Genomic DNA, 26378 nt, shown 5'->3' with positions numbered 1-26378 from the left:
TAGAATGATCTTCAGGTTAACTACTCATAATCTGTATCTATTCCTTATACAAAATTGCAAGATTGTATATTGTCATGATGACAGACAACAAAATTAAATCTTCATATAATGCAGATTTATCAGCCACATGAGAAAGTGATGTGTGTAAAAATTCATCAAAGTGGAAGAAAAATACAGCATAACTCACAGAAAGTATCAATCTTGAATAAGTTCTCTATAGCTTCAGCGACTGATGAGAAATATTACAAAAATATCCAAACAATCTTGATGGAGAGGAATAGGAGGGAAATATCTTTGTCATAAGTTTGAATGTGTATTGCATGAGGCATTGAAAGCCACAAATTTTGAGGATGTGACATCTCGAGGATCTGACCCCAATGCTGTGTTCATTGGGACACAATATAATTCAATATTTCCCTCACGTTTTGGAAAAGGTTGAATGTAACAAATCATTGCCTTTAAATGAGTTATGCTTTACAAAATTGACAATATACACTGCTTGTTATTTCAGAAAGGTGTAACAACTGATTTGAATTTCTGAGGCATTGAAAAGTTTTCCAAGACATCAGTGAAAGCAATGGATATTGGAATAAGAAGTGCAAATCACCTAAACTACAATTTAAGTTAGTTACCGATATTGATTTCTTAAACATGAAGACATTAAGAAACTCATGTTATGTTTCTGCTATCAGTATCAATGTGTGTATGTCCAAACTTAAAGTGAGATAAAAACTTTTAATGTAAAATATTGACATAAATTTTTGAGAAAAAATAGTAAGACTATAGATTTCACTGGATCTAATATGGACATACAGAACCTGCAATAAAACACAAGGCTCAATAGAAAATATCACCTGCCTAGAGCCAGATGGATGTTAACTCATATTGACAGACTGAATGCCTTTCTGGCTCTCCACTGCAGATGTATCTCAGTGTTGGATAGCTTTGTAAGAATGTACCCTTTTCTTGTCAGCTATGAAGTATACTCGTCTATATTTCATTTGTTATTGCAGCATCATTACAGAATATATAAACTATGGTGCCTTTGAACAGTTCATCTGATAACTGAAAGAAGACTCTCTGAGACAAAATGTGTATATAATTCAACTTCTGTTTTTCCATCCATTTTCATAGACAAGATAAAGCCCTAGACTAGAGCAGTCAACCTACTTCTAAAAATAGGAGCCGTATTTTGGCATGATTAACATTTCAGAGCTGTCTATGTTCAAATATCTTGATTTTTCGGGGAAAAATTAAAAATACCTCCACGGTCTTCTTTTGCACAGATGACAAACTGTGGAGCAAGGTATCTTGTCCAAATTAGATCCAAGAAATTCAACAGTGTCTACGTGCCTTTTTCAAGCAAGGCATTGGCTTCATAATGTACAATGTTCAATATTTGCACTCTGAATTTGTATTGAAAATTTTTTGTAGTGTCTTTCGCTTCGTCATCGCTTCCATGATCGTCCTTCCTCGTCGTCCTCTTCCTCCTCATCGTCGACCAGGAGCAGATCGTCCTCCAGCTCCTCTTCCATCTCTTCCTCCTGTTGGTTGAGGAAAATAAATAATATTGATGGCAATAATATAATGGTGACCGATCACTGTGGAACACTTTGATGTTAGGAATCTCAAGGCGGAAGTGACAGCCAAGCCCAACCAACAAAATGTGTATTTATTTATTTTCATTTGTTTATATAGTTATTGACCATTAATAATGTAAATCAGTTAATTATCAAGAAAATGATAAATTACTGTGCAATTATAAACACAGAACTTCTTTCAAAGTGACAGGGTGATCAGCTTGCTGACTGCGGTTGCTTATAAGGAAGAAGAACAAGAGTCACAAAATAATATGATGGGTATCTTAACATAACTTTGACATTCCATACTCATAAATATGAAAGGCATGTATCCCTAAAAGCATACTAATTCAAATGAAGGTTTACGTCTAAACTAATTGGGTCATGCGAGTTGGGTAGGGTAGAGAGATGGACAGTTTGAAAGGGAGATAGATAGAGAGAGAGAGAGAGAGAGAGAGAGGGAGAGAAGGGAAACGTGAGTTGGAAAGGCAGATAAAGAGGAAAGGAGAGAGTGAGATGATGATGATGATGAGTGTGCTCGTACCTCTTCATCTGCCAGTTCTTCTCCTACATCCATGGTGTCTTCTACCATCTCAGCTACAGGGTCTTGCTGCTTGTGCCAGGCTAGACTCAGAGAATCACCCTTGAACTGGTTACCTTTAGCTACAGCCTAAGAAAGAAGGGACAGGAAAACAAATAATTTGTGGTTACCTTGGCAGGAATCCATCCATCGGTTCTTGAGATAACACCATCCCAAGCTATTTTGAATACATAATAAGCCCTGAGACTTTTGCCCTTTGACATCGTGACCCCAAAATCAAATTGATTCATTAGCTCTGCAAGATACATACATGTCTCAAGTTTGGCAGGAATCTATCCATTGGTTCTTGAGGAAACGCGATCACAAGCTATTTTGCATACCTAAGCCCTGTGACCTTTAACCTCATGACCCCAAAATCTAATCAGCTCATTAGCTTTGCCAGATACATACATGACCCAAGTTTGGTAGGAATCCATCAATCGTTTTTTGAGATATCGCGATCACAAGAACGTAGGGAGGGACCAACGGAAAACATAATGCCTCTGGCTACTGCGTAAGGGAGGCACAACAACAAATATTTAATCATCTGCATGTACTGAATATCATTAGCATCAGTGTTCTGTACAAAATGTTGGTGATGGGTGCAACAAAATTCTCTGCAGGTGGTTAATCCATTACCATGCTTGGGCCAAGTCATCAATGGATTAAATTACTTCAGGGATTACCAATGCTACAAACTCTTACCATCTCTGCTTCTTGTCGCGTCTTGAATTCCAGGACATAGGTTGCAGAATCTTCGTTGTATTCAACACTGTCAATTTCACCAAAATTCTGCAAGGAGTAATAAGTGCAAAAAAAAAGGGTGGTTAGTCAATCCACTTCACACAAGAACATACACATTAACAAAATAATGAAGAAATTAAAGAAACAAATGAAGAAAAATAAAATAAAAATAAAGAAATTTTCACACACAATTTCTCAAAAAAATTGAAATGGCACAGAATAAGCATGTATTAATGATGCTTGCAGAAGCATCTCTCTTAACCATATATGTATATGCTTTGAGATTTGCACAGAAATAACGCACTAACTCGCCTGGACTTGGTTTGACAATTAAAGGGGCATGTTCTCCCTATTCCAGAGGGCGTTCAAAATACGTACCCGCTGGCGGACGGTGCTAGCTGCCTATTGACACCAACAGAATACGGCTCTTACACAGATGGCATATTCCGAATGCCCGGACAATACCGATTATCGCATACATGTGCCGAAGTAATGCCAATCGCAGTTCGGCTCTAAGATTCGGCTGCTGTTTCCGCCCACTTTCGTGACGTCGCGATCATCAGCGATCAGCTGGCTTGGCGAAGGCAGGCCAGGCCGCGCGTACTTTGATTGACAGCTGTATGCAAATTAGAAGCCGACCTTCGGAACCAAGATGGCGATGACTAGAACAGCGATAACTACACTGGCGGGAACGTGCCCCTTTAACAAACTTTCACCTGCACCTGCACAAAAGGTAAGATAATTTTCAGAACAATACCCCTACAACTAACTTCACTCACAGTAAAATGGACCAGTACTTCATCCTTATCCCCAGGTGCAAAGCCTCCTACAACCAAGCCTCTCGGTCGCTTGTCCACCACCAGGTTTGTGTTGGAGCTCCGCCTCCTGGCTGCCATGAAGCCCCGCCCGCGACCCCGTCCACGACCTCGGATTGACCTTGGGTGGCCACGGCCCCTGCTGCTGCCTACAGTGTTGTCCAACAGGCCTAAAGCTTGGGCCTGGATGGAAAAAATGTTTTTAAAAAAATCATGGTAAACTGATAAAGCTTTGCTCTAAGAAGACATTTAAAAAACTCTTTTTCACAAGGATGGCAAGTCTGCTACTACAAGGGCTGTAAATCTTACACAAGATTTTCAATTGGTGAATAGGTTCCTATGAATATCAATCAATGATTGTATAACATTTGCTTTATGTCCAATTCATCATTGGCACAAACTATCACCTGGCCCCTGCTTCATAAAATTCATTCTATCTTTGTAGCGATAAAAGAAAAATATTGTTGCCAATTTGAAGAACAATATGTGATCAATTTTTGCCCTAAAAAAAAATCCTGTCCTGAAACAGTTAATTTAGACAGTGCCATCCATATCTTTGTCTTTGTTCTTGTGTGACAAAATCATCATCATCAACAAGTCTTACCTCTCTTCTCAGCTCATCCACCCTCTTCCTCAGATCGGAGGTGTCCCCTCCTTCAGACTGCTGATTGTACAGGTCCAACTCAGTGTCCAATAGCTCCCTCTCGGCCTAGTAGGAGAGACAAAAAAAAAACAATACCAGGGGGGTGTTTCACAAAGATCCTAAGTTGGATTTAAAATTATGGAGAGTCATTTGTAGCCTTAAAATGAAATATATTCAAAAGCGAAAATTCAAGTATTTTAGACTATATATAAATTCCACATCAAGAACATGAAATCTACTTGATAATAGAAAATATGAATGACTTGAATCAACATTCTATATAACTTTTACAAAATATTTTCATAGAGGCTAACGGCTTTCCATAACTGTTAAGTCCAACTTAGGATCTTTGTGAAACACTCCCCTGATGTATAGAAAAGGATGTGATAGGAATGCCATTAAAATCTATGCAACTTCCTCATCCGGAGTTTGCAGAACAATGGAATTTTAGCAGAAAGGGACTGAACAATATGTGCTGTAAATAAAATAAATTGGAACTGAATCAACTGTAATTGAAGTCTAGCAGCGTAGTAACAGATTTTTGGTGTATGAATATGATTAGCATATCATTATTACCCATGAACAATATTGGTTTAAAAGAAAATGTACTGTTCATTGCATCAGTGAACAACCCTGCTTGAGAATAAAATCATGTGATATATTTTTTTTAAATCCACTTCTCAGCACATGGCCAACAATTTGGGTAAATCCTACGTAATTTCTCACCCTACACTGACCACGGCAATGATTCTAGTGTACCCCTTCACAATTGTATGACATTGATAATAGACCAGTTCACGGTTAGCACATTACTGCAATGACCCCGAATATCCACAGATCTTAAAATCATGAAGAGGTCCCACTTTGTACATTTTGAAATAATCACTCCTACAGCGATGGAGGTGCTATAGAAATAGCCTTTGTTTCCCCTTTTCAAAGAATACTTCCACCTGTTTATCATGGAGTGTACTGAATGTGCATGAATGAATAATGTTACATAACTTTCATGACCACGAATCCAGTATTTCGTCTCCGTTAATTTCAAAATTTGTTCTGCAATGACCTTTATCTGCTCATGCTCAGACTGCAACCGTGAACTGGCTTATTCTACAAGAGTGTGGAACAGACCAAATAGCAAGAGCAATTTATATTTTGGGTGATAATAATGTTCATTACGCTATTTCTTTAGAATCAAATGGGAGACACAATGAACAGACACAAGAGTTAAACACAAAATTTTCACAGATCTCTTTACATTATCTATAAGATTTCAATCCTGACCCTCCTGTGCAAAAATGCAGGGCCGAGGGACATCTTAAACTTGCTTAGTTATGTTCCATGAGACTTGTGACAAAAAGCAGAGAACCTTACACATCTCCTGGTCTCACCTGTTTCTTATCTTTAGTCTTGGGCTTGGCATCCGTGAGTTCCTTCTTGGTCTTCTCAATATTCTCAGACAGCATCTTGATGGACTTCATGATTTCGGCTCTCTTCAAGGTCGTCATGGTGGACTTGCCCTGCTCTAACTTGGTTATGAGCATCTGATTAGATGAAGAATACAAAAATGTAACAAGTTTAATATTTCAGCCCTCTTTGATATCATTGTTGTGGCCTTGCCTTGGTCAAACTTTGGTACATAGAGACAAACAACAACAAAAAGAAAAAAAGAAGAAAAGAAAGAAGAACAAAAAAAAGAAGAAAAAAAAGACAGGAGAAGCAATTCAAAGATTTTTCAAACTTCAAACCTTAGAAGTATTGTGGCACTGGCTTTTTAAAATGGGGATTTGATGATCTGAGTTTAAAGAAGAGAGCAACAAGGAAGATATTGACGAGAAAAAGAAGCGAAAAAGGGAACAAAGGAAATACAAGATTAAAGAATATGTTGTTCCCTGCCCATAAGAAGGCTCTTACTGCCATTGACACACGACAATACATTTCCTTTTTTCGTGTAGCCGACAATGTTTAAATTGACAATGAAATGGACTGACACTTTATATATTTTTTGTTTAAAAAGATCAGCATAGAAATCATCTTACACACATCAGCAAAGTGACATGTATTAAACAGAATAAAATCACAATTTACTGCATAAACTTTTTTTTATTTTTGATTAAACTTTATTATCTCACTATTTCTGCAGTTTGACTGTTCTAAAATTAACCCCTTTTGGATTTGAATTGACCTTTTGAACTTGAGCACTGCAGCAGACTTAATTTGAACCTGCTCATCCATTCATTGTAAATTACATTCCTCCTTGTTTACAAATTCTGGCCTAAGAGATAACTCTCTTGTTGATTTCTTCCTGTAATCTACACTTTGACAAGCTTGAAATTTTCTCTGTACCTGACTATTGTAAATTTCATTCAAGTATGTCCTGTGTAATGTACAACCTGTCACAGAAAATGTACCTGACAGGAGACATGACCTACATCCATCACTCTCTATTTAACTGACTAGAGTTCACTGACATGTGTAAACCTGACCCTTCATTTAATCTATATATTCTAAATTTGCTTTTAAATTGAACATTTTCAGCCTGCAAGCTGCTTGTTTGATGTGCTTTTGCAAAAAACCAAACCAATTCAATTTTTCAATTTTAATTTATTTATTCAACCATAAAAAAATACATGTACAATAATAATTCATGAAAATATAAAAACATGGGGTTAGGAGCCCCTGAAGAAGTTTGAAAACAAACTTGTGATTGGGGCACCAACCATGGCACATATATCAAGAAAAATTAACAAAAGAATTCCAATTCTAACAATTCCAAATTGCACTGCCAAGGGTCATTTTGATTATTTCCTCAAGACCAAATTTTGTATCATTTACCTCCTGACTGGTATCGCACAAACCAATCTCTGGAAAAACCTACATCTCACAAACATTATTTGTTTTGGATGTTGAAAATTCATCAAATATTCATCAAATATGGTATGCTGTAAAGATAGTAGTGTATGCCATAAAAATCGTGGGGCACGTTATGTTCTTTTTATTCATTATTAGTTGTTAAAATACTCCTGCCAGTGACAGAGGTTGCAAGGTGGTACAGGACAAAAAAGCCTGTTTTATGTCATATTTCCATAAAAAAAACAGTTGAAAAATTCAAAAATTGGTTGGAAGAATTTACTATAATATAAAACCATAAGTATCTTTGGAGTTTTTTCAGGATTTTTTGCATGTTAGAGGGTTAGTACAGTAGAAGGAATAAAATAAGTAACATTTCATACAAGAATTTCCCGATGTTACTGTTCACTTTAAGAAATAACCCCTGGAGTTTTTTTCTCTCTTCTGCTCTCACCTTCTGCTGCTGGATGAATCCGTTCATCAGCTCCTGCTTCTGCTTGAAGATCTCCGTCTGTTTCTTGGCGACCAGCTTCTTTGCCTCCTCCTGCTTCTTCCTCACCGCCTCCTGAGCAGCGGCCAGCTTCTTGGCCACGGTGGCCGAGGTGTGGGCTGCAGCCGCCTTCTTGGCGTTGGCCAGGTTGTTCTGGACGGTGACCAGCCGCTGGTTGATGGCCACGGCCTTCGGGTTCATGATGGTCTTGGTCAAGGTGGAGTTGCCGCCGGGTTGGATGACCACCTGGAAGGGAGAGATGGGAGATTGGTGTGGACTGGTTTGAGATGACATTGCTTTGGATTGGAATGTGGTCATGTGTGATTCTTTTACAGTTTCATCCAAAATTGAAAAAAAATATATCAATGGATGATATTGAGTTTACTAATTACAACTGAAGTGTTTATGAATTTGTTTTTACTATGTCAAAGAAAACTGAATTTTGAATGAAGGAAAAAATATTGCATGCGTTTACTTATTGTACATGTACCTTATACAATTCAATTACTAATTTACATATTTTGTACATAACTTTCAACAACTTCACCTACAAAATAATGTACCCCTGTTCTTGACAAGCAGACTGTGTGGAATGCACAGACACAAGTTGATTTACAAGGGAGAGTGTCATTTAATCTAGCAGTCTATTGAACACAGTAGAACTCGGTAGATCAGAGAACCACTTTTGTGTTTGCTGCTGGCTTGCTCAGCACTGTAAGCAAGTTAATGGTAATTTTACTTGAAGTTACATACAAAGACAAAGGCGTGATGGCTCAGTGGTAGAGCAGTGGTCTCATAACCGGACGATCCCGGGTTTAAAACTAGTACGACAGAGAGGGGAAAGAGAAGTCAAAACAAAACCAAAATAAAACACAAAAAAACAATGAGAAGGATGAATTGAGAGAAAATATAAGAAAGCAGAGGCAAATCCTCCCACAGAAAGTTGGAAAAAATATGTTAAGATGATAGAGAAATTGAAGACTTATAAGGAAAGGTGATAAAGATATACACATTACTGGTGAAAAGAAAGGGGGAAAGGAAAGAACATGACAAAAATATAATGAGACAGATGAAGGAGATGGTGAAATAAAGAAACAAAGAAAGCAAGAAGAGAGAGGCAAATAATTAAAATTGTGAGACAGAGAATGATAGAGAGAGAGAGAGATAGAAGAAGGGAGGGAAACACCCCTTACCTTATCTGACGGAGTTGCATGATTTCTAACGACAGTCAGCTGCTTTTTGGTAGGTAATTGTATTCTTTGCTTTGCAGGTTTTCTTGTGTGATGGTTTGGCTCGTCCTCTCCTGCTGTGTTCTGTAAAGCAACAATGGAGTATAGTTTAAAAAAATAAAAAATAAAAAATTAAAAAAAGAGAGACTTTTCTAGTCTTAGTGGTAATCATTTAAGTTCAGGTCCTGTTTCATAAAACTTGCTACCAATAACAAATGCTAAATTTCTATGGCAAATTTGCTCTCAGCCAATCAAATACCATGATTTCCGTAGCTTCAAAACATATATTGTAACTTGTAATCACTTATTGGTTTATTTATTCATTTGTTTCATTTAAACAGGGTAACTCTCTCAGTGTTACAACTGTTTTCCTGAGACGCTCTGTACAAAATATAGGCTACAAATACAGAGAAATTGAACAAAATTTGAATACATACATACATACATATTGGTGGTCAAAAAATGAATAAAATATAGGATGCGAAGAGCATTACACTTATCTTGCTCTAGCAGTTTACTGCGGCATCTGGCAATGAGGTTTTACTATAGTTACTAATCTAGCTATGGAGCTGATAACCTTGTATATGCATGTGAAAATGTTAGCATACCTCAGGAGGGACATGCCAGAAGACCTTGACAAAGCGGTTGTTGAAGACGGCCTCTGTGGACTGGTAGGCTTTCTTGGCCTCCAGATGAGTTGTGAAGGTGACCAACGCTGCCTCCAGGTCCTGGGCATAGGCAACCTGCCACAAAGGAAATAAATATGGAAAGGTTTTAGATTGCAGGGTTAAAGGCAAGCAGGGGTCTGGGAGGCATGGGCAAAAATATTTGACTCTAGACCCCCTAAATTGAACATTTATTCAATATGCATAGAGACCATAAAAATTACAATCCACTGGTGAATAAAAAATAGTAAGGGAGTCCCGTTTTAAAAGAGGAACCTAGGACAAGCATAATTCACTTTGACCCATACACACATTTCAAACTTCATATTCTGTTTTACATGATCGGCAGACAGATTTGACTTGTGAAGTGCTACATAAAACACATAAAGGTACATCTGATGAATTAATTAGGACTGGCTATTCCTTCTTGACCTGCCCCCCTTGAAATCATATACATGAATTGCGTGAATATGTGTGTAATGGGTATTAAGTACAAAAATATGTACCCCTGTTCTTGACAAGCAGACTGTGTGGAATGCACAGACACAAGTTGATTTACAAGGGAGAGTGTCATTTAATCTAGCAGTCTATTGAACACAGTGGAACTCAGTGGATCAGAGAACCACTTTTGTGTTTGCTGCTTGCATGCTTTGCGCTGTGAACTTGTTTCTCCCTTTCTATTTATAAATCAAACTGTTAATCAAAATTATGGAGAAGATATAAAGCAGCTACTTCTGTATATAAATATTCTCTTCCACTCTATGACGAAAACAAAACTCTTAACAATGCTACTTTACAGACACAAAATAAAAAAGAGAAATTTTCTTATTCAAATGAAAAAATGGCAAAATCTATAAAGGGCTCGATGATTTCTGTTTTTGGTATGGACCAATTACAGGAAGCACTGTAATGTCAATCGTCACACTCACCTGAAGATTGACGATATTGCCAAACTTGCTGAAGTGCTCGTTGAGCTTGGTGATGTTGTTGAACTCCCTGGGTATCTTCCGCACCTCCAGGATCCTGTTGTTTGGCACAAATCTTCCTTTCCCCTTCCCGCCTATCCTGGCCCTGAGATCCACTGCACCGCCGCCGCCCCCACCGTGGTTGTAGGGCCGCTTCGGAGGGGGGTACCCCAAGCCCAAGGGCCTGTCGTTGCTCTTGATGACTGCACGTCTCTGCTCCTCTTGGACACCGAGACCGAGACCGTCTTGGCCCTTGGTGAGGTCAACCACCTTCCTTTCGCTTTGGTTGTCATCAGAGGAGGAGGAGTCCTTCGTCAGGGCACCTATTTCTTCCATTTCTGTGTGGGTGACAAGATGGAAATGACAGGTATTACACACAAGTTTTTTGACCTTTTGACTCTGCAAAATCAAGACCAATACATCAAATAACAAATTTTAAAGGCAGAGAGTTTGCCTATAAAATTAACTGCATTTAGTATACAAATATACACCGTCTTGAGAGGCTCTGGTTAAAACTATGCGCAAGGAGAGCCATAGTTTGAACCAGTACCTCAAAAATAAGACATGGTATATTTGTTTCATATCCTGCATCAATAACGAAATTTAACTTTTTTTTAACTTGACGCAATTTACATTCTTACTATCGAGATGCAATGTTTATAAAAGGTGAGTTAAATAATTTGTATTGAGGCACTGTGTGTAATGGGTATTTAAAGTACATAGAAATCACTTGATTTAGAAATGCCACCTATATGCAAAATAATGTACCCTTGTTCTTGACAAGCAGACTGTGTAGAATGCACAGACACAAGTTGATTTACAAGGGAGTGTGTCATTTAATCTAGCAGTCTATTGAACACAGTAGAACTCAGTAGATCAGAGAACCACTTTTGTGTTTGCTGCTGGCTTGCTTTGCACTGTGAACTTGTTCCCCCCTTTCTAATTATAAATCAAAATTATGGAGAAGAAGTTATATATAAAGACGACCCTTCATAAAAACAGAAAAAAGAAGTGATACAGAATAGAGAACTAGTACCCATAAGATAGAGAGGGAAAGAGAAGTAAATACAAACAAAACAGAACATCCCTCAACAAAATAAAACACAATAAAATAACAACAAATAAACAAAACATCAACAACAATAAAATCATGTATTGAGAGTAAACAAAAGAAAGCATGTAGTATCATAGAAATACATTATTTTTTTTAATTCTGGGAAAATGAGCATGGTTTGGGTAAACAAAGAGGTGTATTTTGAACATGGATTTAAATAATCAACTTTAATTTATGAATCCAACCAAATTAATACGTTTTGCATGCACATAGGAATTGAATACAAATAATTGCAATTTTTTTTGCAGACACTTCCCAAAGCTGTATGCATTAAATTTGGTTACATTACAAAAATCGCCTATTCAATTCAATTCAATTCATTTTATTCTCGATTAAATTCATAAACAATTTTAGAAAATGAAATGGGGAACTTTTCAACAGCTTCTTGGCCATGGCTTACCTTCCTTGGTTGTCGTAGGGACGGTCTGTATGCCCACCAGGGTCCTGAGGTTGGACGAGGCCTGCCGAGGGGCTCGGCCACCTCCAAAATATTGCCTGCCCCCCTGGGCCTCCATGCTGGGATCTTCTGGGTTGTAGCCTTCCATTTGGAAATCTGACAGAAAGGATGACAAGAGTAGTTGTGAAATAGTTTGATGCATGCAGATAATACTACTAATAATAATAATGGTGGCTTCTTATATAGCGCACATGTCCGTCACTTTGTGACGCTGCCCTGATTATTACCCTGGCTTTAGCAAGGCAGCCACTGCTGCGCACTAGCATTTCAATAAATTAGTTCCTGCCAGGTACCCATTTACATCACCTGGGTTGATGATGGTCTAGTACTTAATTTATACTGGGAATCTTGCTGAACAAGCCTAGCTCTTCTAGGATTCCATTTTTTTTCCCTCTCAGTAAAATCAAGCGGTATAAACGTTTTTTTTTCATTCTCAAACTTAATTGTACTCTGTAAACTTGTTTTGTTTCGTAGTTACTTGTACAATTCATTAGTTCTAATATATATTGTCATACTGTATGGTTTATATGTTATTTTAATTTGAGTTAATATCTAAATCAAATCAAATCAAATAGGTGAAGAATCATTACGAAGCAGTGAGTGGAATAAAACTTTGAATGATATATAGTTTTTTACAAATGAAGGAAAGATTTCTTTGAACACTAATACTGATGTCTACCTGAAGCAGAGAGTTAAAATTGGTCCGAAAAAAAGTGACAAATTGATTAAACTTATCATTGCATAACTGTCACAAAGCTCAATATAAAGTTATCTTAAGCCATATATCACATTTATAAAGACAGAAAGATTTCAATATTTAAAGTAATGTACCCTTGTTCTTGACAAGCAGACTGTGTGGGATACACAGACACAAGTTGATTTACAAGGGAGAGTGTCATTCAATCTAGCAGTCTATTGAACACAGTAGAACTCGGTAGATCAGAGAACCACTTTTGTGTTTACTGCTGGCTTATATTGCTACTGATACATTAAAAAAATCCTAACTGATTCGTCCATGAATAAATTCCTAAAATAATAAATGGAAAGTTTAATTGAATTATTCTTGAACATCTGTACGATCCAAGTGAGTAGCATAAAGAGGGGTTATTAAGTAAGAGAATTATTATTTCTTGGATCATAATGAAATGGGTTTGTTTTTTACTCCTAAAGATTCAGTATAACCGTAGCCTTACATGTCAGCATAACAGCTGCCATTTTTTTTTTTTTTTACCTCTCCCCAACAAAAAGTCCTAAAATAAACCAAGAATAATGGTGACTGCAATTTTTGTTTTGCACCTTCCTTATAACTACCATTTTTAGTAAGTTGATCTTAAAATATTAAGCAATAGTTCTGCCGGACAGTGCTAACCTTGCGACGAGCCGTAGGGTTTTGTTTCCGACGGCGGTGGAGGGGGACTGGACTCTCTGGGAGGTGAAGACGGAGGTTGAGGCACTGCAAGATTGAGAGAGAGAGAGAGAGAGAGAAAGAGAAATTATAATAATTATACAGTCAAACCTGTCTACAGCGACCTCCTAAGGGAAACCCAAAAAGTGGTCTCTGTAAACAGGTTCCTTAGTATATGTTTCTATGAGAAACCTTTTTCAAGGGGAACAAAAAATGTGGTCTTTGAAGACAGATTCCTTTAGTAAATGTTTCAATGAGAAATCATTTTCAAGGGAAACAAAAAATGTGGTCTTTGTAGACAGGTGGTCACTAAAACAGGTTCGATTGAAATAATTATGATAATAGTATGCCTTGTTTACCCAGGGCAGCCTCACCGGTATTCATACTGTTCTCCCAGAGGACCGTGCATTCATATCATATCATGATTGAAAACCATACTGTACACACGTGTGCATTCAGGCAAATCATGCAAACAATGCCACTCAAGCAAAACTGAAACTTGAATATAAGTCCAATAAATGCATGCCTTCACATCATATGATGTAGAGACATGCAATTATGCCTATGCGCTATACAAATTCTTTTCATCATTATTATTATGACCACATTCTTGATGTTCCATAAAAGGTGAAATCACCTTTTTTCTTCTTATAAATTTTGACTAGGGCTCTTGGAGCGACCTTTGTAATAATATTTAACCAAAAAAATATCTCACATGGTGCACCCGCAAACCTACTGTATAAAAAAATATGTATTGCAGTGTAAATATCGTATCTTTATTATCTACCAACCACAACGGCAATGAAGGTTAAATGTGTACTGAAATTAGGAAAATGTACAAACAATAACATGAGGAACTTTAATTATGCATCTGTGTTAGTAATTTAGCAATTAAAAGATAATAACAGACCTATGGCAAAGTGTTAGAATGCCTTTTAAGTATCATAAAAATCAAAATGATGACCAAAGGAATATGAGTAGGTTCTGATGGTAACTAACCTGATGGTGGCATATTAGCATCTGGAGCTGGAGGTAGTGGAGGAGGGGGTCTATTCATCTGGAGAGGCATGGGTGGAAGGGGCGGTGGTGGCCCTGAGGTCGGGGGTGGTGGTAGCCTCATGTGTGGTGGTAGGCCTGGAGGGGGACCAGGGGGTGGTCCGTTATGCCTCGGCGGTCCGTGCATCCTCCCAGGAGGGGGATGCATGGGTGGTGGAGGTGGCAGGGGCATCCCCGGGGTGGGCACAAAACCTGGCGGGGGCATGCCGAAGGGTGGTAGGAGGGGCGGAGGTGGCTGGGAAGGGGGTAAGGGGGGTAGAGGAGGCTGTGGGGCGGGGGGTAGAGAAGGCACTGGTGGTCTACTAGCATCCATGTTTGGAGGCGGTCTGAACATGTCTATATCCTCCACAACTACTGGGTCATTGCCATGATCGTATGGACAAAATTCTCCTTTCATGCAAAATCCCTTTTCTGTAAAGTAAGTAGATGTCAGAGAGAAAACATATCAATACATTTTAATAAGTCAGTAAAGTAATTTGATAGTTTGAAATTTATTAAATAATCTCAAAAAGTATTTTTGGCTTGTAATTTTGTTGATACACAGCATTATGAGAAAGTGATAAAGATTTTATTTTACTCTTCAATTGTTACTGCTCATAATCATGTCTTGCAGTTCCATGTACTATTAACCATTTCAATGCCATTGGTTGCAGATCAAGCCTGGGACTCAATCAATGTATGCAATTTTTGAGTGGGAAACTATAAGTAAAATACACAAGTACATTATATATGCCAAAGTTGATGTAATTAAAAGGAACCGGACATAAAACACAAACTGATTCACAAACAATTTTGTCGTAATTGCTTCTTTTTCCTTACACTTTAGAGGTACACTTCACATGAATGGCTACTTTCATGTTTCCCTTTCACTAAACCCCCACTTCACATACCATCATAATCTCTACATCTCTGTCGTATCCTCTGCAGAGGTTGTTGTTGTTGCTGTTGTTTTTCTCCCTGCTTGGGCGGGCCCTGCGCCGGTTCAGGCCCATCGTTTGAGACTACCGTGATCACACTGCTGATTGCCATTGGCTTAGAGTTATTTTCTTTCAATCGATCGTCACGCTCACGGTCGAGGTCTCTGTCACGAATTCTCCCACGATCATCGAATCTGCCGGGATCTAAAAACATGGGAGTGTTTAGGGATCAGTTGTTGGCCAGTACACTCTAAAATCATCCCTAAAACCCCGTAGGCACACTTTCACAGCAACAATTAGGAATCGTCTATTTTGTATATTTTTTCACACAGAATATTTTATCAGAAGAGAGGAATCTAGGGTATAAAACAATAGCTTGGAGGGAAAAAAAATGGAATCCTACCTCCAAAATGAGAAAATTGGGAATAGTTGGAAGCTGCGTTTAGGGCCATAGAAAATAATAACAATTGGATACATGTAGCCCCATTCCCATGGAAACATGGTGCCGTTTCTTGGTCAATAAACATATCATGGAGAAAGGTACAGGTAGGAAGAAATGAGCTACAGATCGCTCATGGCTTGTCAACCTGAAACATATCATTGAGGTTTTTTAATTAAAAATTTCGCCATGAGTAATGACCCCCAATTCGTTGCCATGTTGTGTGCATACACATGTGCTTTTTACAAATTGTTTATTCACTAAATCATATCCATCAGCGCACGTTTTGATAGCATACAATAACACAGACCTTGGGCTTGGTAACATTGACTTTTATCCGTACAATGTCATGTGAACATCGCAATTACAAACCTGCTTTTTGGAAAGCACTATGAATCATGCTTGCAGAGTTTCATGACACAAAGTAATGGTATTAATAACAACAATATTTGAAATTCAGGAAAAGTCCCTGATTTTAGAGCAAAGGAATGGGACAAGTTCCTGGGGGTATTTCACAAAGATCCAAAGTCAAACTTAAAGGTAAAGACCAGTATTGGAAACGCCCAAATTTCAAAAAATGAAATGGAAGCTCTCATTACCAATCATGTGAAAGAATATGTTTTGACTAAATACATGATGATAAAAAATTTGCCAGGAAACCGCCTACTAATTCATATATTTGGTAAATTTGTTTCTCTCATGGTCTGTGAGAGATATAAGGTAGTCCCATATACATCTTTCTGTGTATAGTGCTTGTAACTTTACGAAGAATGGGCCAAATTTCTTATCATTTTGATGATTCCAGAACCTTACAGATGCTAGATGCTAGACGATCAACCTTTTATGATCGATTCCACAACGTTTCTTTCACAATGCAATCGCATGACCATAACTGGTCTTTACCTTTAACTCTAAGTTGTAACTAAAAATTATGGATAGCCGTTTATAGCCTTAAAATAAAATATATTCAAAAGCAAAAGCATTTTAGACTTTCACAAATTCCACATCAAGAAAATGATATCTCCTTGATAATAGAAAATATGAATGATTTGTTATCAACAGCATATGCCTTTTAAAATAACTTCTACAAAATATTTTCATAGATGCTAACGGCTTTCCATAATTGTTAAGTCCAACTTAGAGATACATGTAAGTTCAACTTAGGTTCTTTGTGGAACACCCCCTTGTATCTCCACTTCACATGAATCCTTCGTAAGCACTCCCTACCTCTTCCATCACGACCCCTCATCCGATCTCTTTCCCTGTCCCGATCTCTGAAATCTCTATTATCCCTGTTGCGATCCCTGTCCCTGTCCCTGTCTCTGTCTCGATCTCCGTACCGACGAGGGCCACCGAAGCGATCCGGCCGGTCATCTCTCCTCCTCCGGTCTTCATCTCTCCTCCTTCTCCTGCAAAGACAGTGGAGAGGTTAAAGGTACATAGTGAACAGAGCATGTTGGAGCAGAATTCACAAACCCTTTTCTATTTAACCCTTAAGCAACTAACCCCCCGAAACCGCCCCTCCTTCTACTCACTGAACCGCCCAAAACCGCCTGTCCGTTTTCAACGCGCTATAGTATCCGTTCTAGGGTCTACCGTGAACATGTTATACGTGCGTAATCCTTACAATGTCTACAGTAGGATTCTGCATATGAAATTGCGCATGTTCCATATTGTTCAGAACAATGTAAAATATGAGAGCAACATTGCAACATCTTCCAGTGAGTAATTTTTACAAAATCTCTAGTTGCTAATGGGTTAAGAAGTGCCCAGGACAGCAGCTTTTGTCAAATAAATTCCTTTGATTCTGAGCCAAGTTTCCAAAAAGACAAGAAACATCAAGAAACTGGCCAGTATTAAATTCAAAACTCTGTTTATGTAGAACTTTTACTTAGCATTTGGCTCAACTATTAAAGTCTAAACTCGCATTCAGTTCACATGTAAGCAATTCACTTTCGCAAGCACATTTTACAGCAAATTGTCATTAAATGCCTGCTAATATAATTGTGCGCAGATTACGATAACTGCGTATGAAAACCATTACGCCTCGCCTGTCAATCAATACTCCAAAATAATTGGCTTAAGTTACAAATTCACCTAGTGTAAACAATTGAGAGAGTAGCATTTGTGGCTGGAGCAAGTAATATTGCTATACCTGGGGCAGTAGTTAAGGATAGATTTGATCATATAAGTACCTTGGACTGAAGCTCCTGCTCCTGCTCCTGTTCCTGGGTGAATGGCTCTTTGACTTACTCCTGGAATGTGACCTGGAGTGTCTCCTGCCGCTCCGCCGATGATCCCGCTGCTCATCATTCTCTCCAGTCTAAAAGATGGGATACAAAATTGATGATGTAATGAACAAATCGCATCCCAGAGCCTTTCAATCTTTAATACTCTATGGAAACTTGAAATGCACTTTGCGCCGATATCGGTAGCCGGAGCTCAAGCTAGGGTAATAATTTCCAAAGCTCTTTGGAAGCGCATAGAGACTAAGTATTATGCGCTATACAAGAATGGACTATTAGTATTATTATTATTAACTACATTATCTACGCATCTCCTCAAGTGATACTGATAAGTTTTGTGTTTGTATGCCTTCTCAAGATTAAACCTTTTGTTTGTTGCGACTCAAGAAGTTACAGAATTTTCCCACAATGTTCAAACTATCCCATTTTGGTTGATATTTTTGCCTCACTGCAAGGTCACTCTTGCACGGACCCGCTAGTTTGCCACACATGCAATTCTGCATAAAATAACAGACAAAAATAATGCTTTGTGCAATGTCACACTTTCTTTGCAAAATTACCCACTTCCAGTCTTGATTAGCTCCATGACAACCCTTGCAATACCAGCAAGATTCATTTTGCACAGGAAACAGATGAGTAATGTGTGTGTAATTGGGTTTTTACAGAAGTGTATCAATCAGATACGATTATCTATGTCTGGGGACCTTCACCATCCGATGAGTAATGTGAGGCCTTTACTATATATCTATCACATGACAACCAAGATGTGGCACAGAGAGATTATTTGTGCGGCATCTAAGGAGTTAATTGTCTGCGGTAATTGTCATTCTTTAAAATTTCTCACCACATCTCTATTTGAGCTCCTCGACCTGACCTCTTCTTTGGTTGATGTTTCAGCACTGGTCGGTAAATCGGCACCACCCGGAGCCAACGCTGCGGGCTGTGGTGGCGGCGGATCTTGCTTGCCGCCCTCTACTGCTGTAATATTGGCACTTCCCCCTGGAATGTAAGACTTTGTGGCAAGAGCGACAAAAAGGTTGTCGACAAAGGACTGCGTTTCTGCAAACAGAAGAGGTGAAAAAAAATCAGAGTAGATGAATTTCAAGACATCATAATCAAATGGTATGATCAAGTGACAGTATTGGTGCTCCAACATTAGTGATACAAAGGTTTAGCTTACCTCTACTGGCTACCAATATTCTAGCATAAAGGCATGGTAAAAAAAAGGCTTTCAGTTTTTGCAGTTTTCATTGAAGATTTGAGAATTTGAGGCCTGTAACTTATTAAGCATTTTGAGAGACCTTTTCCACAGCCACTCATAAACGAAGCAAGGACCATCTTCTCACCACATCTATATCGTAAACTTACATGTAACAAGCCCTTGAGCACAGTTACCAGTTATTATGATTTCACATGTCTTTTCTTTCAAAGAAAACAAATAACACTACAGGTATTTACTCTTAGACAGACAACAAACTTACCATTTACAAGAAAGACTCCAAGTTGATCGATGCATGTAGCCCTGAGCTCCTCATTAGTTTTGTCCTTTTTGGTTAGGGCCACCACATACTTGGCCAAGGCATTAGGGTCGGCATCACAACTGTTGGAGAGGAAAATTGCAAGGATATTTCTTTCATTACAATTGTTAACTCTAATTCCATGTGTACTAGAGGGCACAGGTCTGCAGCTAGGTTTCAAGGCCTATCTGACACCCAGTAGTAGGGTGTCTGAACGATTTTTCAATTTTCAATTTGGGATCGTTTTTCACCATTTTTGTTGGATATTTGAAAAAAAAATGTAATCAGAATAATACATGTCAAATTTCAAGACTCACCGATGTTTCCATCAAAAGATACAGCCCCTCAAAAACTCTGCAATATTCATAGCATTTTGGTCAGAATGGACAAAAAAGTGGTTCACGTCGAGTTATCATTTTTTGCTAAACAGCTGCATTCTTATGCATTAGGCTATATGCAAAAAAGGGGGGAAGGGTATTTTCAAACTTAAATCCTACGTGATCCCTTGGGGCTAGCGAAAAAAAAAGAACACCAACGTATTCCTTACGACTTAACTAATTATCCCTCGGGGGTTCGATTCTCAAAAGTTGGAAATCTCCAGAGTTGCCATGGAAACGCATTTAAATCGCTGTTTTGACCAAGATATTTTTAGAAATTTGAAATGACCCCCCTTTGGAAATATGGGAATTAATCTGCCCTTTCATATGACACCTCATTTATTGAGTACCACCTTCAGGATCACAACAGATTAAGGTTTGTATCTTAATTTATTTTTAAAAACTTGACCTATTTTGCAATGCACATGTCAATGGGTTTTAGCACACAAAACGTTGTGCGCGATCAGACACCCTACCAGTAGGCCTACTACACACGCTTTGCGTATATAAATCAGCGATAGATCCGATTCTGCAGAGTGACAGTGTCCGTGTGCAAGAGACAAATTGTTTAAAACATAATTATTCAAAGAAAAATGCAAGTTGCAACATCGCTTAAAACATTCAATGCAAGACAAAGAAAGTTGTTTTCTACGATAGACAAGAATATTCACAATCGATCGCACATTGTCTGGTCATTTTTCATTTTATTGATTAACATCATGTAACCGAGTCTAGCATCTTCTTAAAAAATGAAAAATTCACAGCCATTTTTCATCAGGCATTGATATTTATCATCATGATTATTAATAATTTATACAAATCAACATTCAAATGTCAATTGTCATGAAGACATGATCACGAGTGAGTGACATCGACAATCATGACAATGACAATAACTTGTCATTATTTTATTCAATCCATTCAAGTCTCAAGAGAATAAAATAAATCAATACTCACATTGGTTCCAATTTCTTTGCCAGCCATGCCATCAAGTCTTCCACATTATCAATAACAGGCATTGTTTTCTTTCTCTGTTCGAAAGCGATTTCTATATCACCTGCAACAGTGCATGCATGCAATCATCAGTCTCGGTCGCGGTCTCCTCAATTCGGCTTGCGTGTAAATGTAATGTGATTTTGAATGTCCGTATGTTTCTCACACAATCACAACTCAGCACGAAATTGAAGGTACCAGAACGCTGATATTAGGTTTCCTTCACAAAAACATAACTGACCAGAATCATCTCCACAATATTTTGAGCCAAATTACAACCTTAACTTAATGTTTGACGGCCATCCTTGACTCAATTGGTGCGTTTTAGGGTAAATTCAGCAAGTCCCATGCAGTGAATACGTAAACTCAACGTAGTTGGCGTATTAAGTGCGTGCGCCTAATAATGCATGTACTGTACGCGCTGTTTGAAATTTTACTACATAGATGTTAATGCTTAATGCATGCAACACGCAAAACGTGTGCGTTGTAGAGAGTGGCGTAGCGGGAGCGTGGCCATTGTAGAAGAACATTTTATTTTTTATTAGGGGGGGGGGGGGGGGGTAAAGTATTTAAGATCATAAGAACATTTTTTAGCAGGCCAGGGGCAGCGGAGCGTCATTAAAAGTGTGTGTGTGTGTGTGTGTGTGGGGGGGGCACCAACAAAAAGGGGCACCTTCAAAGGGAAACCTCATATCGAAAATATACAATTTTTAGACATTGATATGCCTATATTATATACCCCTCCGTTGTTGTGTAGTAGTAGTAGCTGTCTGTCGCGAAGCGACAATGACCGCCTTCATTTTCACTTTACAGCTGTTCTCCATACAGCTCGCTGGCCTGCAGCAGTTGTCCAAGTCTTGGTTTCAATTTGCCTCCGCTTAAGGTTCCTCTTGATCGTGTCCTTGTAGCGAAGCCGTGGACGACCAATCCCTCTTTCGCCAGCGGGTAGTTGCGAGAATAGTACTTGCTTTGGTAACCTCTCAGAGGGCATCCTGATGACATGGCCTGTCCATCGTAGGTTCTTCCTGATGAGCAGGTCCTCCATAGAAGGAAGGTTTGCTCGCTCTAGTACCTCTTTGTTGGTCACCTTGTCCTTCCAACTGATTCTCATGATTGCTCGAAGGTGTCTCATCATGAACGCGTGAAGTTTCTTTACTTGACTTTTGTAGAGAGTCCAGCTTTCCGCACCGTATAAGAGAGTGGATAGGACGATAGCCCTGTAGATTTTGCACTTCACTCTTGTTGAGACATGATGGTTGTTCCATAGCCTGGTTCGCAGTCTTCCAAAGGCACTGCTGGCCTTTGACATTCTTTTCACCAGCTCAGAGTCGATGCGTCCGTCTTTGGATATAGTGCTGCCGAGATAAGTGAAGTCATCTACCTGGTTTAGGGCTGTCCCATCCACTAGGATCTCCTCCTCCTCTCGGTGGTCGACCTGGTTGGAATAGTACTTCAGTCTTTTTGATGTTTATTTGTAGACCGAACTTCTTTGATGCTGATGAAAATACATCTATAACATGTTGCATCTGCTCTGGTGTATGAGAAACAAGAGCACTGTCATCTGCAAAGAGGATCGAGTTCCCTCACGAGAATCTGTGTAGACTTCGTCTTAGCTTTGAAGTGTGCGACATTGAATAGGTCGGCGTCTTGACGTGATTGTATGTAAACGCCTTCCTCAAAGTCCGCAAAGGCCTCCTCCAGCATCGCCGAGAGAAAGATGGAGAACAGCGTAGGGGCCAACACACATCCTTGTTTTACACCGTTACTTACAGGGAAGCTATGGGATGTTTCGCCTGCTTCCTTGACTTTAGCCATCATACCCGTATGTAAGGACTCTACCATTCCGGTGAACTTCTCGGGACATCCGTACTTTCGTAGTAGTTCCCAAAGACCTGTCCTACCAACAGTGTCAAAGGCTTTCGTGAAATCGACAAAAACCACATAGAGGGATCGGTTGTGCTCAATGCACTTCTCCTGTAGTTGTCTGAGGCAGAAGATCATATCTACTGTGCTGCGGTTGTTCCTAAATCCGCATTGCGTCTCCGGCAATATATCTGGTGCTATGTGGGCATTCAATCTGTTCAGAAGGATCCTGGCAAAAACTTTCCCTGCTATTGACAATAGCGATATTCCTCTGTAGTTTCCACATTGAGTTCTATCTCCTTTTTTGAAGATGGCGACAATATTAGCATCCTTCCATTCCTGAGGTACGGAGCCTTCTGCCCATGCTTGTTGTATCAGCATTAGTAAACTGTTGGTTAGTGTGGCTCCTCCGTGCTTCCATATCTCGCTTGGTATCCCATCCACTCCGGGTGCCTTGCCATCACCCAAGGAGGCAATTGCCAGGTTTAGCTCTTTTCGTGTTGGAATATCATCGAGTGCAGTAACTACAGGTCGCTGGTTGATCCTATCACGCGCTGCAGGCTCGATATCTCCTGGCTGGTTGAGTAGTGTCTCAAAATGCTGCGACCATCGTTCAAGCACCCTTTTGTTGTCTGAAAAGGTTGTGTTACCGTCCAGGGACTTGAGATGAACTGTACTCCTAGTCTGGGGGCCCCAGACTTCTTTCAGTCCAGTTGTTGTGTATGCTTATATAAATAGATCAGTGCTATTACAATGATAAATATTCCGCTTGCGCTTTTTATATATAAGCAGTCCCTTCCTGCCTGGTTTGAAAAATAGTGTCGCTGGGTTGAAGGTGAAATGGTTCCCATTTAAAAAAAACCATGAAGTCACACTACTTACCGGCGAAGTAAAAATAAAGTTTGAACAAGTTTATTGCTTGTTTTTATATTATAGTTTTGCTAAGGAGTGTAATGGTTTAATCCAACAAACTTCAAAAACCTGTGAGGGGGGTCACTTCCGTCACATTCGCCCCTCTCGTTCACTATGCTACTTCGTCCCTCACATTTCGCCCCCCCCCCCCGGTCATGAAAAGAAATCGCCGCCCTGACTGAATGTAGTGTTTTTAGCCAGATTATAGCGATAAAAGTGTGTGATTTTTTAAATAAAATTAGGCTCTTACGGAAATGATTTCATGAAATCACAAACTGCCGACATGCTTGACGATGTCTTCTTGTTTTTACGCATTTCCTATTTTTACGCTTTTTTTTGCTGAATTAGGTTTGCTAAATCGCGCTTTCAGAATTTAATATTGTCCTGCATTTACCATTTATTTTTGCCGGGGCCTTGGTTGGTTTCTTTCTATTTCTCTATAACTAACTTTTTCAAAAATGTGGGAGGGAGGGGGCGAGCCCTGCCGTAGCGCGGGCCCTGATAAGTATATCATTGAACGAGCAACGCTCTTATCAATATCAGATTTAGACACAAACATATGAATAGAAGATACAAAAAGAATACGTTTCAAGTTTTCACAGAAGGCTCAATAATCCATCTTACTGTATAGCCATAGAACAGGTCGCTTCAAAAAAAAAATCAAGGCCTTTAATATTGTAAGTATGCCTACAAGTAGTGTAAAATAGGCCTACAGTATATTATTTTCGCTTAAAAAGAACAAAAAATATATAGATCTATAAGTCGCTGACTTGCCACAGAAAGCAAAGGGGGATATAATTATAGCTGGACGAGTAAATTCTGTACTCTGATGTCAGTGATGCGCCTTTGTCGAATAGTTGAGTCGCCCCTCAAACATAAAATGATGAAGTAAATAACTAGAACAAATATAGATGACGATGCCTCTTTTCTCATTTTAGACCCACCGCTAACATGGGCACCTGAACACCCACCTCGCAACTAGAAACATTCCATCTTTTACTCGATGAATCTTCAAATGCTCACCGACCTCATCAAAATACATCAAGGAGTCAAGTAACCATGGCAACGGATGATACACAGGTACGTTTCGGTAGAGGATCGTTAGTATGTTTGACACTTATCGTGCCCACACAAGGTGACCTTTGACCTTGGTATTTATTATCACCCCAACCCCTCGTCTCCCCCACATGTTGACCCCATTTCGTCTCATCCGACTGCCACTGTTTGTTATCTTTTCGTGCGATGATCAAAAATAATCTTTAGCATCTTCATATTTTCGAAACATTTGAAATCAGACAACAAATAAAAGGCCCTTCACAAAGATATATATATATATATATATATATATATATATATATATATATATATATATATTTGCACAAGCAGGGCAATGACTCTCTGGCTAGGGCGTTCCTCTAAAAGTTTGTTAAAAAATTGCAAAAATAAAGACAAATTAATACAATTATTTTATATCGCGAAGAATCCCTGTCATAAGTTAATAAATAATGATTTAAAAAAAAGCATCAATTTCAAAATTGTTATGGCCTAGAATAATACTCCTCCCAATCCTTCCTTAGTCGGATCTAGAAAAAAAAGAGAAAAGAGAGAGAGAGAGAGAGAGAGAGAGAGAGAGAGGGAGGGGGAGGGGAGCGGTGGGCGGGGGGGGGGGGGGTTGGTATTGGTATATTTTATTTATTCACGGTTAAAAACAAAAAATACAATTGTGCCCGCATTCAGCAAAAGCGTAGTTAATACGCTCTATCTTTAAAAATGTTTAATATCACTTGAATTGACATTGAATTTACATTTATTTCCATCATCATGACAATATATACAAAGGCAAAATATGGAATTTCATGACAGATAACAATATCAAAATAAATTGATAAAACAGCATACAAAAATCAAAATATAGAGAAAGTATGAAGGTATAAACCATAGTACAAATAGAAAATGGTGCATCCGTAAAAGCCAATAAGGCTTGACATTTGAATGCAACAGGCGCATATACTGGGGACAAATAGCAATATCGTTTAAATTCTAAGCTGCAGGCAAGAGTTTATTCCTCCTAAAAATGAATTATTAAAAGTCATATACAAAAATATATAATCAAGCAAACAAGTCTCGGGATCTAAGTATTAACCTTTGATTTCTCTTGTATTTATTTTAAAAAATCACTTCGGTAATTTTTTTAGTTATTGGATTTTTAATATTAATATAATCATTATTTTCGACTATGTTTATGTATACCAAAGTAAAATCATAGTTTGTGATTTTCTTCTCATTTTAGATTCTTGAATGTCTGTGCATGACCTTTAAAAATCCCAGTCCCAGACAAGTGACGATAACTGTTGAGGTCACGTTCGGGGTCACCTCGATGTCCCCCTTCCATCCCCGGACGATATCAGAAATTGGAACAATTACAAGCGATGATGACAAGTGCAGGTGAGGTGATTAAGAAACAACGAGCTTCTTGTCCTATCTGGTAGGGTCGAGGAAAAAGAAGACATGATCTTCAGAACAT

General features: G+C 38.7%; 1 protein-coding gene across 1 annotated transcript; it reads right to left on the bottom strand.

The window, feature by feature from the left end:
* Positions 1–1075: 1075 nt before the first annotated feature.
* Positions 1076–21476, bottom strand: LOC764709 (RNA-binding protein 26-like). The gene is made up of 19 exons (XM_011684799.2): positions 21044–21476; positions 19674–19792; positions 19037–19251; positions 18142–18269; positions 17174–17355; positions 15481–15711; positions 14534–15001; positions 13499–13582; positions 12073–12225; positions 10523–10896; positions 9537–9671; positions 8893–9012; positions 7664–7945; positions 5751–5903; positions 4324–4428; positions 3684–3902; positions 2866–2952; positions 2125–2250; positions 1076–1544 (listed from the first exon to the last, which is right to left on the bottom strand). The coding sequence occupies exons 1-19, from the start codon at positions 21103–21105 to the stop codon at positions 1449–1451; spliced, it is 3339 nt and encodes a 1112-aa protein (XP_011683101.1). The 5' UTR covers positions 21106–21476; the 3' UTR covers positions 1076–1448.
* Positions 21477–26378: the final 4902 nt, after the last annotated feature.

This window comes from Strongylocentrotus purpuratus, unplaced genomic scaffold (genome assembly GCF_000002235.5).
Source record: "Strongylocentrotus purpuratus isolate Spur 01 unplaced genomic scaffold, Spur_5.0 spur5_scaffold_11, whole genome shotgun sequence".
In the NCBI taxonomy this organism is placed as follows: Eukaryota; Metazoa; Echinodermata; class Echinoidea; order Camarodonta; family Strongylocentrotidae; genus Strongylocentrotus; species Strongylocentrotus purpuratus.
This window is presented reverse-complemented; position numbering and strand designations above follow the sequence as displayed.

What these genes read in the sequence shown, in the direction of transcription:
- LOC764709 (XM_011684799.2), bottom strand. Translation starts at nt 21,105, where the DNA reads ATGCCTGTTATTGATAATGTGGAAGACTTGATGGCATGGCTGGCAAAG. An exon ending in TGGAGTCTTTCTTGTAAATG is followed by an intron (nt 19,252 to 19,673) that starts GTAAGTTTGTTG and finishes TTCTGTTTGCAG; the next exon opens with AAACGCAGTCCTTTGTCGAC. An exon ending in GGAGCTCAAATAGAGATGTG is followed by an intron (nt 18,270 to 19,036) that starts GTGAGAAATTTT and finishes CCCATCTTTTAG; the next exon opens with ACTGGAGAGAATGATGAGCA.